Source organism: Lissotriton helveticus, chromosome 9, assembly GCF_964261635.1.
Source record: "Lissotriton helveticus chromosome 9, aLisHel1.1, whole genome shotgun sequence".
NCBI classification, from domain to species: Eukaryota; Metazoa; Chordata; class Amphibia; order Caudata; family Salamandridae; genus Lissotriton; species Lissotriton helveticus.
The window spans coordinates 374,527,598-374,543,200 of record NC_136070.1 but is presented as its reverse complement, the minus strand read 5'-3'; the positions used below and the strand labels follow the sequence as shown (position 1 = coordinate 374,543,200).

Below are 15,603 nucleotides of genomic sequence, written 5' to 3'. Positions count from 1 at the left end.
AAGGAGCACAGGAACTCCATAACTAAACTACTGGCCCCCGTGTTAAAAATGTATGGTTCTAAAATACTACCGGCCATTATGTATGGAGATGAACTGTGGGGCTTTAGCGACACATCCCAACTTCAGGTCGCACAGAATAAATTTCTAAGCTCGGCAATAGGGCTACCCCATTCAACACCTCGCATCCCCCTTTTATATGACCTTGGATGTAACCCCGTTGAGGACGTAATTCGGTACAGGCCACTGGCGTTTTGGCGGCGCCTGTGGACGACACCGGAATTGTCTATGTACGCTGAGGCCCTTTTGGAAGTAAAAGGGCTTTGGGGCTCATCCAGGATTCCCTGGTTATCAGGAATAAAGGCCTCCCTGATGGATATGGGGCTGGGATCCCTGTGGGCTGACACACACTGGCGTCTGTACAGGGAAGTTCTATGACATCCTTATTCCTTGTTATTAAGGATACTCCCCATTACGAGGAATATTGGGACATTATAACAAAAACAATAGATCGTAAACTTTTCCATCAGTTAAGAGTAGGTTCCCTCCCGCTCGGAGGATTAACATGCTCTTGGAATCCTTCTGGCTCCGATAAATGTCCCTATTGTGTGGAGGAGGTAGAAATAGTGGACCATTTCCTCTTTTGCTGCCCATTGTACTCACATCCTAGACGAGTATGGTTGAGGCCCGCATGCTGCTCGCTGGGCACTAGATCCGCACAGGCTGCAAGTAGAATTTTGAAATCTAACACCTCAAGTCTTATTGTAATTTGTGTATCTAAATTTGTCAGTTGGGCCTGGTCAATCCGGATCCGGTACCTGAGTTTTTAATACTTTGTGTATACTTGTAGATGGCGGGTTAGCATGATTGCTTCTCAATATGAATTTATTTTTTAATTCTGTATGTCTATTGTGTCCTACAGTCATAGTCTTTGTATATACATTTAATAACTTTTTATTGTTGTTTTTACTATGCTCTGTATTTATGGATTTTATTGGGAAATTTTACTAGGGTTTGTGCTGTTTTGTATTGTATGTCTTTTATGATGTAAATCGAAATAAAGACCTTTTTGACTGACTGACTATGTGAAGTCTCAAGATTGTATGGTTCACTCCCACTTCATAATTTTTCTAAATTCTCCCACTCTTCACATATATGCACCTTATGGAGTGCTAGGGGCTTGTCCAGCAGGTATTATATTTGTAAAGGTGTTTGGTTATGTTTGATATTGGATTCTCTCTCTCTCTAAAGGTATATATATATAGTCCATAGATCCAAAGGTTTTTTCACAGGGTTTAATAGGTTTTCCCAGTGGTTAGTACCATCCAGCAATTAATTCTTCCAGCTTAAGTTAAACCATGCTTTCACAAATCAATATGGCAAACTGAAATGTTTTTTACACTTTAAATCTTTCCTGCCAAAGTTGGAAAGTATTATACCATGGTTTCCTCTGTAATCTGTATTAGTAATTCTAGTTCCAGCATCTTTGAAGTCTTTCACTGCTAATCTTGACTATGGAGTGACTCCCACAACATCCTGATTGGAAAGCAAGCTGTACATTCATGTTTACGAATTCCTTTTGGTTTGCATGGATTATATACTAGCTTCACTGTACATGTGATGTCGTGTGCCAGCCTCATTTTAGAGTTTTACTTGCCTGAAAAGTTTGGCAAGTTTCCGAACTGTCAAGACTCCGGTTAAGTAAAGAATCAAAATTCAGAAGCGTGTCTTCCTAACACAGTAGCTTCTTGGTCTCTTAAGACCATTTTTGTTTCTCAGCCATATGCTCATAGACCGCATCCAACATGCCAGTTCTGAACATCACACATCTAACACTATTTTGTGGCAGACACATGTAAAAAAATCTAGAATCAGTAGACTTTTTCTCATAGACTTTATTAAATTAAGTGGAAACGCTTATCCCTATACTCCTACTGCTCCTCTTTTCTTTGCAGAGTGGTAATGCTGTTCAATATATGTTGGAATGATCCTCTATGAGGAAGCTACTAGAGGTAGATCAAGGTCCCACTCCTTAAACAAAACTTTGTGGGGTGAATCCTAGAGTCCATCTTAAAAACACAAGGATAGTGACAATAACCATCCTGCGCCATGTAGTGCATATGGTATTGACAGCTCACCCTGGGGTAGTGTGCAAACCCATTAGTTCACTGATAAGGAACCATTTGGCATAAATCAGATTATGTGGTTAGTGTAGCATGTGAATTTGTGCGATGGGCTAAAGGGCTAACCATATGACTTTGCATTAATAGTTCATTGATTTGTAGTCACATTTATGTAGTGCTCCATAGGCCAGACCAGACTCCAAAGCACTTTCAGTGGATGAATATTTTGATACTCCATACATTTTCATTCCCTGCCCTCCATTAGACAACAAAAATGCTACTGCAGGCACCCTGCCCAGTGGTCTTTTGTTTACACACGCCAGGACTGTGATATCAGATCCAGACCCACTGGTTTGGGTCACCTCCAAGTCATAGATTCTTTCATAGCCTACCCATCCACAACCTTTCTTGACTACTCGACCTGATGGATACTTCTAACCGCAGGTTCCTCGCTTTAAGAAAATCCCCAGACTGGAACTGGAGGAAATCTTTGTAGCAGCACTCCCATGTGGCATTGTGTAGCTCCACAGTAGCTCTGTACTGCCCCAGAAGTTACAGATCCTTTCTTTCGACGCCCTTAGAAAAAGATGGGAACAGAGCTCCTAATCCATGTCAGTCTTCTGACATCTTGCAAACTTTTTCATAGTGTGCTTCGGAATTATGTCCCTATTGAAAGCAATATGACTCAGTATGTGCTGAGATTCCAAGTAGCAGATGTCAATCACGGATCCGCACAAAGTGTTTGTGGTGCTTGGGCTGCAGTCATGACTCTAAGTGGTGTGACAAGTGTGCCCTTATGCCCCACTAAGGAAATTCGGAAGTGGAAAGCTCAAAGCTCTATGTTTATAAACATAAAAAGAGGTCACAGTCAAAACACATATTTTGGTCCGGGTCAAGTCCCTGGTCTGGTCGCTGCTACAGTGTTGAGGACACTCCCATGATAAGTTTACTTCCCTGCCAAGGTCCTCCGGTAAGTCAAAGTCTAGACATAAGCGCAAGAAAGCAAACGGTACTTAACCACATTCCGCGACTCGAAGTCTAACAAGATGGCAGAGAGGCCCAAGGATAGAGATAATACTCTTCTGTTATCATGTGAATCTGACACAGTCCTGCTGTTGGTTCCAGCACACCCTGAATTTTTTAGGCTGTCATGGCACCCAGAGCAGATAGTGGCTTTCAAAGGAGCTATGCTATAGACCTTCAGTGTGATTCCAGTTTCCTCTGGTGCACTTTCAAGCACTGCAGAACCGCAAGGGTCTCCAGTCAGACTCTGCTGCCGAGTCTGCCTACAATGCTATGTGACCTCGAGACCTGCTACGAATCCCGGGTCTGAACAGACTTCAAATCTTGAAATTGACACAAGGGTCCCCTTGGTTCTTTCTGTAGTGAGACTGAAACAGAATCTGCCCAGCACTAGCTTAAGATCCGGTCCCAACAATCATCTCTGTCCCCAAAACAGCCTACCCAAAGGCTAAGCCTCATTACGAAATTACTAAGGCTCAACCAGTTGTTATGCAACCTGACTGTAATCCAAGACCCTCTTTCATGTCAACAGTACCACCAGAAGCTTGAGGCTCTCTTTGGATCTGAGGATGATTTAGTGGAAGATATACCTAATGTCCCTCAGGACACTAATAATAATATGAGGGGATACCTTACTTCCTCAATCATTATGTCTGAAATGCTAAAGGGCTATAAACAACTCCTGAAACAGAGTTAGACTCAGTACCTGGACCACCAATGGAAGAAAGTGCCTTGATGTAGTGATGGTTCAAATGGCAGCTGAAATTCTAGACTTGCAATTATCCACTGTTGAGACAAAGATAAAATCGTGACTAAGATTCTTCAAACCTGACGGGCTTCATCTGAACCATTACTACTTTTCAACGAGGCCTTTACTGATGTCCTTATGGTGATTTGGTCCATGACATGCGCCTGCCTTCTGGTAAGTCACCCCGTGGCTAGGCGACATAGACTTGCTCCTTGTGATGTAGACTTTCTGACCCAAACATCCTACTCCAGAAAGCCTGATAATTCAGGCATCAATCAGTAAGGTCAATCCTAAATCATCTCTGACCAGTCATCTAGGCAGATAATCAAAAATAATTGGAGTCTTCAGAAAGAGAATTTTATTTTGGCCACTTAAGCCTTCAGATCCATTAAATCCGTTTGTCTCATGGGAAGTTACAAGCTGACCGGGACCCTACTAAATCGGTGCATTCAATGCCTTTCCAGTTCCATTCAGATCTCACTGGTGTATGCTTAGGATCTGCAAATATGTCTTACAAATGCCTAACTGACCTGCTGCATGCCACTCTCGCTTCCCCATCCAGAGTTCACAATTGTTCAGATGCATCAATGCTGGGTTGAAAGAGGTCACCCTGGAGAGGTGAAGATCAGGGGCTAACTCCACATCAATCCTCTGGAGCTTCAGGCAATATGTTTGGCCCTAAAATCCTTTCTGCCATTCCTAAAAGGGAGGCTGGTGCTGGTTCTCATGGAGAAGACGACCACCATGTGTTCCTGCAACAATTCAGGGCGAAGTAGGGTCCTAGATCCTTCGACAGGAGGTGGCTGGACTAACAGGGCATCTTCCTGGTAGCTAATGCCATAGCGGGGTCCCTGAATGCCAAAGTGTACAAACTGAATTGATGTCTGGTGGATTCCAAGGGCCTCATCATTCCGAGTTTACGCAGTGTGTCTTCTGTCAGTGGGGTTCTCCCTGGCTAGATGACTTCCCACCATTAAAAACGTGCAGTGTTAGCAATTATGTGTGTTAGACCTTCCCACAAGACATTCGCTTGGAGACCCTTTCCGGCTGGAATGAAACAAAGTATTGCTGAGCGCATTTCCAGAGCTGCTCCAGTTCAGGACGGGCTGAGCGCAAATCATCTTGATCACACCGGATTGGGCCAGGAGGGTGTAATCCCCAGAGTTCCTGAGCATTAACCCTCCGATCAAGCTGCCACTTCAAGAGGCTCTCCTGATTGTAGGGCCTTGTATCCGCATGTTCACAACCTAGACCTTCATGTGTGGAGTTTAAGCAGCAGCCATTGAAAACTATAGACTTGCCGACCGATGTTGTTGGTGTCATCCTTGCGGCCAGATGGTCATTCACAAAAAAATATCTACACTGGGCATTGGGGCAAATTTGTTGGCTAGTGTAGGGCCTGAAACCTTGATCCTTTACACGCTTGACTTTCAGATGTTCTGTTGCTTGTATTTTTTGTTTGTCTAGCAAGGCTTAGCAGTGGGCACAGTGAAATGTTATTTCTTTGCACAGCTTTGTTTACCTGAACAACCATCGGTGTTTAAGTCTTCAACTGTCATGTGTTTTGTAAAAGACTTGACTTGTATGTTTCCCTAAGGCATTTGTTGTGCTATAATGGGACTCAAGCCTGTTCATAATGTTCTTTAAGTGTACTCCCTTCTCGCCAGTGCACAGCTGCGTAATACGTCTCTTGTCACTAAAAACATTGTATTAATTGGAATTACCTCAGCATGTCGCATGAGTGAATTGCAGGTGCTTTAGGTGCGTCTACACTACACCATCTTCTTTGCAGACAAAATGATACTGCAAACTAGCTAAGCCTTTCTATCCAAGGTTGTTGCTCCTTTCCACGTTGGTAAGTTATTCACTCTGAAAGTGTTTTCTGTCCTGCTTCACCCCTTGAAAGAGAAGATGAGACTCTTATCTGCTTGACCCAAAGAGTGCTTTGAGCTTTTACATCACCCATACAAAATACCATTCCTTGGATGATCATCTCATTGTTGGTTTTCAGGGGGCAAAGGAAGAGCAAGCCTGTCAAGGTGGGTAGTCCTCTGAATCAAATTCTGCTAAACACTGGCCTGCGCCCAGTCCACTATGACCAAGGCCAGCATGGTGGCGTTGGCCCTTGGGGTTCCTGTTTTAGACATTTACCAGGTGGCAAGGTGGTTGTTTGTGCATATGATTAATGCTTTAGCAGTCCGGCCTGTTGGGGACAACTCTTAGAGCGTTTGGTTCTGCAAAATCTTTTGATCTGAATCTTCTTCCTTGACTCAGTGCCTTGGGAGGTACTGCCATTGTATCTATTCTTGTCTGCAGTTAGAAGTATCCATCAGAAGAACAAGTTTCTTCGCTTCAGTACAACTCAATCTGGGGGATGCTCTATCTAACTACAGAGTCCTCATTTCCTTCTTATCTCCCCGTTCTGTGGAGTAGTCTCTTTTACATATGGAAAGGTCCGAAGTTAGAATGTGTCCCAACATAATATTGACGCTCTGTGTCTGAGGACACACAAGGAGAAAGTTGATGAAACAAAAATGAAATTATTGTGCGAGGGTTATGCTTGTATGCAACTTCACTCATTCGCTTCTGGAGTGGTACAGAGCCACCGTGGAGCCACACAACACTGCCCACTGGTGCACAGGAACACTGCTACATATAGCAACCATAAAGAGCCTTACCAAAGGCAATACCTTACTTTTTGTACACAAGGCTGCCTTCTCAGTTGACTCTGTGTAATGATTCTGTTTTCTGTATTGGGGCTCAAAACAAGGAGAGGCTTTAAATAATATCATAATGACTAATGACCTTTGTGCCCTGGATATGTCTAACTTTTCAAGATTTCTGAGTATCCCTACTTTTCATGGTATGTGGGGTCAGATGAGCATAATTGATTTTGTTTTGGTCTCTAGAAAATATATTCATCTTATTAATGATTTTCAGATTGAGGCAAATCCAGCTAGTGACCATAACCCCTTAATTCTGAGTCTGCGTTCAGTTTTTAAGAGAGCGCAGACTGTTGACCATCAAATTAAATTTAGTCAGAATCAGCGGTCACCCTAAAGTGGGATAAGGTAGATGCAAGTCATCAAGAGGTGGTGATTTTTAAAACAAAAAAACAAAGGTTAGATGTTTGTTTAACCCCCTCGAATGAGCCAGATGTAATAATTAAGAACTTTGAGGCTCTCCTAGGTAATGTGGCTTCTTACCTCCTAAAAACTGTGGGAGGAAAAAAGGGAAATTCCTGCAAATGGTTTGACGCAGAATGTTCTAGAGCACAATCTAGATTAACAAAGGCACTACATCAAGTCCCACGGGATAGGGAGCTGGTCAGAAGGGCAAGGAAAATCTACAGAGATGCTATTACTAAGCGTAAACTAGATCTAAAGAAAAAGGCATGGGATGATTTAGGCAAAGCCTCAGAACTAAAGGACAGTCGACTCTTTTGGGAGGTAATAAACCGCCCTTTCTTAAGTTGTGAAGAAAAGGATACCATGCAGGTCAATATCCCAGGGGACACCTGGGAAGCACATTATGGGAACATTTTTAATCCAAAAGGGGCGCCCTTGCCAACTGTCAATGAGGGGATTTGTGACTATAATTTGGAGTCAGCGAATACGCTTAGCCTCTCACTGACTCTTTCTGAGGTAGAGGCCGCACTAAGAAAAGGCACCCCATTAAAGGCCCCAGGACCGGACTCAGTCCCTCTGGACCTTTTTAAACATAATATAGAGGTGCGGGCACCACTCTTATTACTTTTGTTTAGAGCAGTTGTGGTAGGACGCATTCCAACTTCATGGCAACAGGCGGTAGTGGTCCCGATATTTAAAAAGGGCAACAAAAGCGACCCCTGTTGCTACAGACCAATATCACTAATAGATGCTGTCGGGTGTGGGCTTCGGCGGGCCGGAATAACAAGCGGGGAGGCCAGATATAATGCGCTATAGTTAGCTGGTTTTATTGTTGCCAAAGTACAGGAGGGGAGATATAGTCTCTGGGATGGGACCACTGGGATCTTTGATGGTATCCGGAGGGAAAAAGAGATGTCCTGTGGGTTGCTTCCCGCTGCTGGGCTGAGGTCGTCCGGGCGATGGGATCACTCGCTCTCGGCGTAGTCGTCAGGTCCTGTATGACACACCGGTGAGCCTCGGAGGTTTGGGACGAGAGGAAAATACAGAGCCGTTAGTCTTCTACTCTCCTGACGTAACGTAACTACCACCGACACCGGGATGTGGGGGTACGGAAGAGGCGAAAGTGAGGGAGGGGTGGACGGGAAAGGTGGAAGCGACCGACAATACAGGGGAGAGAAAAAAGGGTGAATAGTGTGCTCAAGGGGTGGAAGGGACCTACGTTTATATATACAGTGCTACAGTGCTCAGGGTTGTGCAGCTTTCTACAATATTTACATCTATCTGTACAAGGGACACACGGAGAAGGATGAGGTGTACTCACGTGGCCCGCCGCAACTCCCTGGTGAGTTGCGGCCGCTCTCCAGCCACCTCCTGAGGACTCCACCAGTCCTCAGACCACACGTCGCCGTCGGCGTCCTCCTCCGCTGCTTCGACTCGATTCCCCGACTCCTCGCTCTCAGCTCCGGTTCCTTCCTTACTGCCTCCTGCCACGAGTCCGCTGGTTGGAACCCCCTTCCTTGTGGACCGTCGGCTTTTCTACCTTCCGGGTCGGTGCTGGGGGTGGAGCTTCCGGGGTCATGGAGAACTGCTTCCGGTATCCCGTATTCCGTTTTCGGTTCTTGGCGTACCTGCAGGGGAAGAGAGAGAGAAGAACTCCTGGGGAAAAGGAACAAGGCGCAATCTGGGTTAGACAAGTCGGCCCCTGCGCGAGGATGCTTCCCCGCTAAGGTAGGGGCCTCGACCTTTCCACAGATGCGTATTGTAAACTGATGGGTAGAGTGATTCTGGCCCGCCTGGAAACCTGGGCTGAGTCAACTGGTATTATTATTGACTCCCAATATGGGTTTAGGCGGGGAAAAGGCACTACCGAACAGTGCCTAAATCTGGCACTAATTATGGGTAAGTACATGAGGGCTAAGCGTGGTTGTATCCACTTGGCCTTCATGGACTTATCCAGTGCCTTTGATACTGTATGTAGAAATAAACTGTGGCAAATGATGGAGTCTATGGGGTTTGAAGAGTCGTTGGTCACCCTCCTCCGCAGACTACATGCTGCCACAACAGTAAGGATTAGATTTGGCCCTGCCGGGGAAAAGACAAAGTCTATACCATCGACAGAAGGCGTTCGCCAGGGGTGTATATTGGCCCCTTTTTTGTTCCTGGTGTACACCAATGGCCTGGAAGCTTTTTTGTTAGAAAGCTGTGTAGACTTTCCTCAGGTTAATGGTAAACGGATACCAATGTTATCTTATGCAGATGACACGGTTCTAATGACCCTAACTGCCAACAGCATGCAAACCTGTTTGAATGCTTTTGAAACTTTCATGCAAGGATTAGACCTAAGGGTCAATTTCACAAAGTCCTTCACCATGGTCTGCGGCCCAAAAGGGGTAAAATCTCGCAGGCTTATGATGAAGGACTCAATTATTGTGAAAGTTGATAATTTTAATTACCTGGGGAATTTATTTAATAAAACCTTGAGCTTGGATCCTCTAATATCAGCATGTGTGCAAAAGGTTACCCAATCCGTAGAGGCTATCTTTCGTTTTTCAAGTAAAATGGGCCAGAAGCCGGTTGCAGATTTAAAATCTTTATATAAAGCAAAGTGTATCCCTGTTGCAACATACGGCGCGGGCGTGTGGGGTATACAATCCTGCAACAAAATCCAAATCATGGAAAATAAGTTTATAAAGCGCCTTTTATCTGTCCCTTCTGGTACCTCAAACACCTTCTGCCATACTGAGGTGGGTCTTGAATTTGTGAGTGACATTATCCATGTCTCCCCCTTGCCACTTTGGAGCAAGGTTTGGTGTTCTGATGAATTGAAACTCATTAAGGAAATATTACAAGATTGCCTCAAGCTTGAGTTTTTCGCGAAGATCCCATGGATTTTATATGTCAGGGAAACCTTTTGCAAGATAGACTTGGGTCATATCTTCTTGAATGTTGAAAATGTCGGTAGTGAGACAAAGTTAATAATTAAGGAGGCCTATCGCACCAGGTTGGGCATGCTGAGGAATAGCGAGAGCGTGGTATATTACAGGGGAAGGTTGCAGCAGCAGCCTTACCTTGCATATATCGCGCATACCCAATGGCGTTTTTACTTGACCTGGTTCCGCCTTAACACACTGCATTTTCTATTTGCCTTCCCAAAGCAAGTGGGGTGGTGTGAGAGACTACCCCCTTGCTCCTGTAATAACAAAGTTTCACAAAACACTGTGCATCTTGTTCTTTTTTGTACTTTGTACAAAGATCCAAGAAATCGATTTATCAGGCCTGTTTTGTTAACCCTTGGATCCCGTTATTACAAAGAGGGATACGAATATTTACTCTCACTATCAACCCCAGCCATTTGTAGTGCTGTCCTTAATTTTATTAGAGTGGCGCTCACCATTAGAAATCGATATTGACTATCTTCATGGAATATTTGTTGATCTATACCTATGAGATTAGTATGTAGATTGGCATCCATATCGATTGCACCTGCACTTTTAAAACTCTCTCTTTTTAATATATGTGACCTTTTAACTCACATGTTTCCCAAATGTATTGTAAATCAATCTATGGGAATATAATATGTTTATGAATGTCAACATAACTGTATGGTCCTTTTAAATATCTGTAATGTGTGATTTTTCTTTTAAATTTGTTTATACTTTTATGATTCCGATTTTGTGAATCGAAATAAAGTTTATTGAACTGAACTGAAACTGAACTGTATTGGGGCACCCTGTCTATAGATTGTCCACTTCTTTCTGAACATTTACGATCATGTAGAAAATGCAAGTACTGTGTTTTAAAGTGTGCATGAATTAATTCATTAATATATTTCAAGCAAAGCTTATGTGCATGAATTAAGTGATAGATTTCAAACAAAGAAAGATACTGAATTATTAAAATTGTTTGTAAAAAGGCGTTACAACATACATTTAACATCAATGTACGTCAGTTTTAGGTATGGTTCGACATCGACAGCTTAGCTATGTGTATGACATATTGTTATCAGTTGTTTAAAGTATCCACAGAACATGCTTCTCTTCCCTCTCTCAAATCATGATGTTGCCTTATCATTCTGCCTTCCATTGAGTGATCGCATTGCAATATATGATGGACTATTTACATGTGAAAAATATATTCAGTCATCCCATATTCACATATATCTCATACATCCCATTGCGTACTGAAAGCAGGGTTTTATAACATGTTTTCTGCTTTTGTCGGCCAGGAAGTATGAGCCTAACTGTTATTTGGCTACCCAATTGCTTTTTCTTTATCACTGTTCGGGACAGCCTCCCCTCAAAATGGCATTCACGTTGCACCGGATCCCAGATTCACTTCAACCCTGCCATCCTTGTTTGCTAGTCTACTGCCAGGCTACTGTGTACACTTTCAGCATGTCTGGCAGCTTTAATTGCACGGCCTCTGCCTCCCAGTGGCTCATGTGATGCTGCTCCACTGTGCTTCTGCTCAACATCACCCTGCTTTTTACTGTTTTGCTATGTACACTTCCAGCGTGACTCATCTGCCCCGATGGTGTCCCAATGTGCTTCCAATTGACCATTACCACCCCCATTACCTCCACTATTACAGCCATCATCACCACCATTACTACTCCACCATTACTACTTTTATCACTAGTACCACCAGTACCACTGTTGCCAATATTATTACCATCACTTTTACACCATTACAAAACCACCAGGATTGCTACCACTACCAATATAATCTCAACACTTTTACCATTACCGTCACTACCACCTTTACTAATACCTCCACCACTGTTACAATACCACAATGACTACAGCGACCACCATTACCAGCACCATTATTACAACTAAGATTATCACCATAACCAGTACATCATGCTTTATTGAACTAACAATTACAGGCATGAACAAATGCTATTTGCTTGTATCAGCTCATTAAAAGGATATGTTTTGGCTTTGCTTTCTCTACTGGGCACTGATGTACACATACAACAAACAAAAAATAGTGTTTTTATGGTAGCCAATTCCAATGGACATTTTCAGTAGATCAAAACTTGGTAAAGAAACTATAGATACTGAATATTTTTTCTATTCGTATGAAATATTTAGGGCTATCAGGTGCCTAAAGTGTTTTATTGATTGCAATTGTATCAACAAGTCCAGGTATGTACTTGGTTGTTCTTATTTGTTGGTAGGTTAAATTCCAGCATGAAGTGTACCCAGAGATCGAATTGGAATCTGAATTGAGCATGATGGAGCAACCAGTATCGCGACAGGTTTTTGTTGTTCAGGATCTGGAAATTAGAGATAGACTGGCTACATCCCAGATGAATAAATTTCTTCACCTTTACTGTAGCAAGGAAATGCCAAGGAAAGCACATTCTAACATGGTAAGAAACTGTCCTAAAAATAAATGTCAAGACCAGATTTTAAATTGAAATTACTGATAACTTTTCCTTTTGAACTTCAAATAAAGTTATGGAAGTGACCTATTACACAGAAACTGCAGACCAGAGAATTGTGATTTTGAGGAGAAAATGGCAACATACTTGACATAACATGGCATCTTAAAGGATCTGTTTAATGGCCAGATTCCTCATATTCTCATTGTGAGTCTTTCAAACTCCTTAGTCTGGATCCAACATACTTTTTTTTTTATCATAACTTATTTTTATTAAGGACAAGATTAGACACTCTAGACATCATACAATCATGTACATTTGGAGTATTATACTGGCAAAAGGTGAACAACAAACCTGCGAATACATGGTAGCTACTTACAGTTTGCACTGGACCCACCTATGGCAGGTCCTTTGAATCATCGCCTCTTCTGGGTTGTGGGGGGATCACAAATTCTTCCCCTATATTCATTCCATTATTCCCAGACGTGCGTCCACTTAGTGGGACACCCTCTGGATTCATATATTGCCCTCTCTGTCACCATACACCAGTCCATGTCTTTCCCTCACTCGTCTAATGTTGGTGGCTCTTGTGCTCTCTATTTTCTTGCTATATTTCTTTTAGCAACCATAAGTACATGGGTCCCCCATTTTCTCTCTTTAGTAGTCATATCTGCTGGGCCCCAGATATTCAGGAGAGTTAATTTAATGTTACAGTCGATTTTGCGTCCTATTACTCTTTCCATGCACCCCGCTACTGCTGACCAGTATCTCTGGATAGTTGTACACTCCCAGAGTATATTTATAAAAGTGTCCTTCTGTCCACATTTCCTAAACCACCCGGCCTCAGTGTCATACCCCATTCTTACCATCATTGGTCCTGCTAGGTATTTTCTGTGGAGTATCTTCAATTGCACTAATCTGAGCCTTGAGGAGATGGCAATTTCTCTAGGAGAGGCCAGAGCCTCAAGCCACTCCTCTTCTTCCAGCCCAGTGACATTATAGTCTCACTTTATTCGAAGTCGGAGTAGAGGTTCCTTCATATTGTTAATTAGTTTTTTATATACTAGTGATATGGCTTTTTCTGGGAGATTCCCGACTATGATCCTATCATCTAGCGGGAAGGATTCTGGTAGTGTCTCTCCCTGTTTTATAACCGCTAGCTAAGCTTGTCGGATCTGCAAGTATCTGAAATATTCAGTGTTAGCCAGCTCATACTCCAGTTGCAGTTGGGCGAAGGGAATTACGCCACCTCACCCCCTTCCATAAATCTCCCACCCTCAAAATACCTATCAAGTCCCAACGATCAAATCCACGGGTATGTCTTAATTTGCCTAGTATGTCAGTGCCCCAAAGTGGTGTGACCTGCATGATCTTACCCTCCCAGCCCAAGCTTCCTCGTAGCTGCCCGCCACACTTGGACTGCGTGTCCCGTGGGTTCCGTGAGATTCAGCTTAGCTGGATTTGTATATAGTGCCCCTGCAAAACCTCCTCCTGGGAGGAGACATCAATCCTTGTGGAATCCGGGGTCTCCCTGTATGCTGTATGTACACGGATTTATCGCGGCAAGTTGAGTCGCCCAGTAATATTTTTTAATGTCTGGGAGACAGATTTCACCATCATACCACCCTAATGTTAGCTTCTGAGTGGCAATCCTGGGCGGTGTTCCATCCCACAAAAGTTCTCTCAAGGCACTATTGATGTTTTTGAAGTAGTCCGATCCAACCTGGTGCGGTGTGTTCTGGGATCCAGCATAATTTAGTAGTTCTTCATCATCAGGTCCCACTGGTGCATTTGCAGTGCCTGCCATGAGTCAGAGAAGCACAATTCAAATTGGCAGAATGAGTCTTTAATTACTCCACTCACTGCTGATTATGTCAGCTGCTGCTTCCTTGCACCTCATAGATGTGGGATCGAAGGGTGTCAATTTTCCTTTTAAACCACAGATTCAAAGCTCTCCCTCTCCTCCAAAGCTAACTGGCCTTAAGGACTATTCAGGTTACACACATTGACTATCCAGCATACACCCCAGACTGTTGTACCTACGTTCTAAATGTGATGCAGATTCATGTGTGCTCATATACTTAAAGAATATCGAAGAGCAAGGTCAGCTATTCTTAGCCTCAAAATCAAAGTTAAAAAAAGACAGACATTTGCAGACTATTTTGGAGAGGCATTAAAAAAGGGCATATCAGTAAGACAAGAGCAACCCAATATTCCAAATAAGAACCTGGGTATATACATTTATGAAAGAAACAATGGTTCACTAGCAACTAATTTGAAGATTATTAATTTTAGTGTATAATAAATGACACATACTCAAATGGCAAGTGATTGTCATTAACAAAAACTAGACTCACATTTAATAAAAATGATTTGTAATATGAATCTAATTCTTAGGATTAAAAGCTTTTTGCACATATGTACATAAGATAAGGTAGCATGGAAGTGCTTAGCGTTCCCTGTGGTTACACAAAACAAATACCCATACCAGTGAGTAAAGAAAAGTGTATAAACAGAACATTAATAACCAAGGCACAAAAAATATTGATGGGCTATGTATCTTCAATCTGTTGTCATAGCTATATTTGTGTAATAAATTCAGTAAGTATTTGCGTAATAATGTTAATGAAGTTTCAACTTTATATTTAAATTATAAATAAAATTATAAGATCCTCTTCAGGACTGGAATATAAAATTTTTGAAAGTTTAATATGGCAAAATCAATACAATACAATTATAAGTCAACATTTAATCATAAGAGGAAAACAAGCTCACACATGCACTACTGATCTACAAATGTAGTATTATTTGCTTACCGGAGAGAACAGCAAGACAAGATGGTAAAAACTGAAGTAACCAAAAAAGCATGGACGCATTGCTGGAAGAATTCAACAGAATCAGTCTGGCCCCTGGGGATATTCTAATGGTGATGAATCTACAGTTAGATAGAGTATCTACTAGAACATTGTAATGGAATTGGGAAGAATAAGGATGGATGTTAATAAATCTTTACACCAACGAGGCTCTTCTTCTAGTGGCAGGCTGCAAAAATACATTCCAGAGGTGGGGGTAGGAGTGACATGTGTCTTGTTTCAGCAACAGGATAAAGGATACGTTTGGAGACCATTTTACTTCATTGTGTACATTATAGAAATCCAAAATGTCATCCATGATTATAAACCCATAAGTAATTCA

General features: G+C 42.6%; 1 protein-coding gene across 1 annotated transcript in view; it reads left to right on the top strand.

The window, feature by feature from the left end:
- Nucleotides 1–15,603, top strand: part of ATG2B (autophagy related 2B) — a 1,105,913-nt gene that overhangs the window by 784,383 nt on the left and 305,927 nt on the right. The window contains exon 33 of the mRNA XM_078660122.1: nt 12,202–12,396. Within this exon, the coding sequence (XP_078516248.1) occupies nt 12,202–12,396 (195 nt within the window). The remainder of the gene's footprint in view (nt 1–12,201; nt 12,397–15,603) is intronic.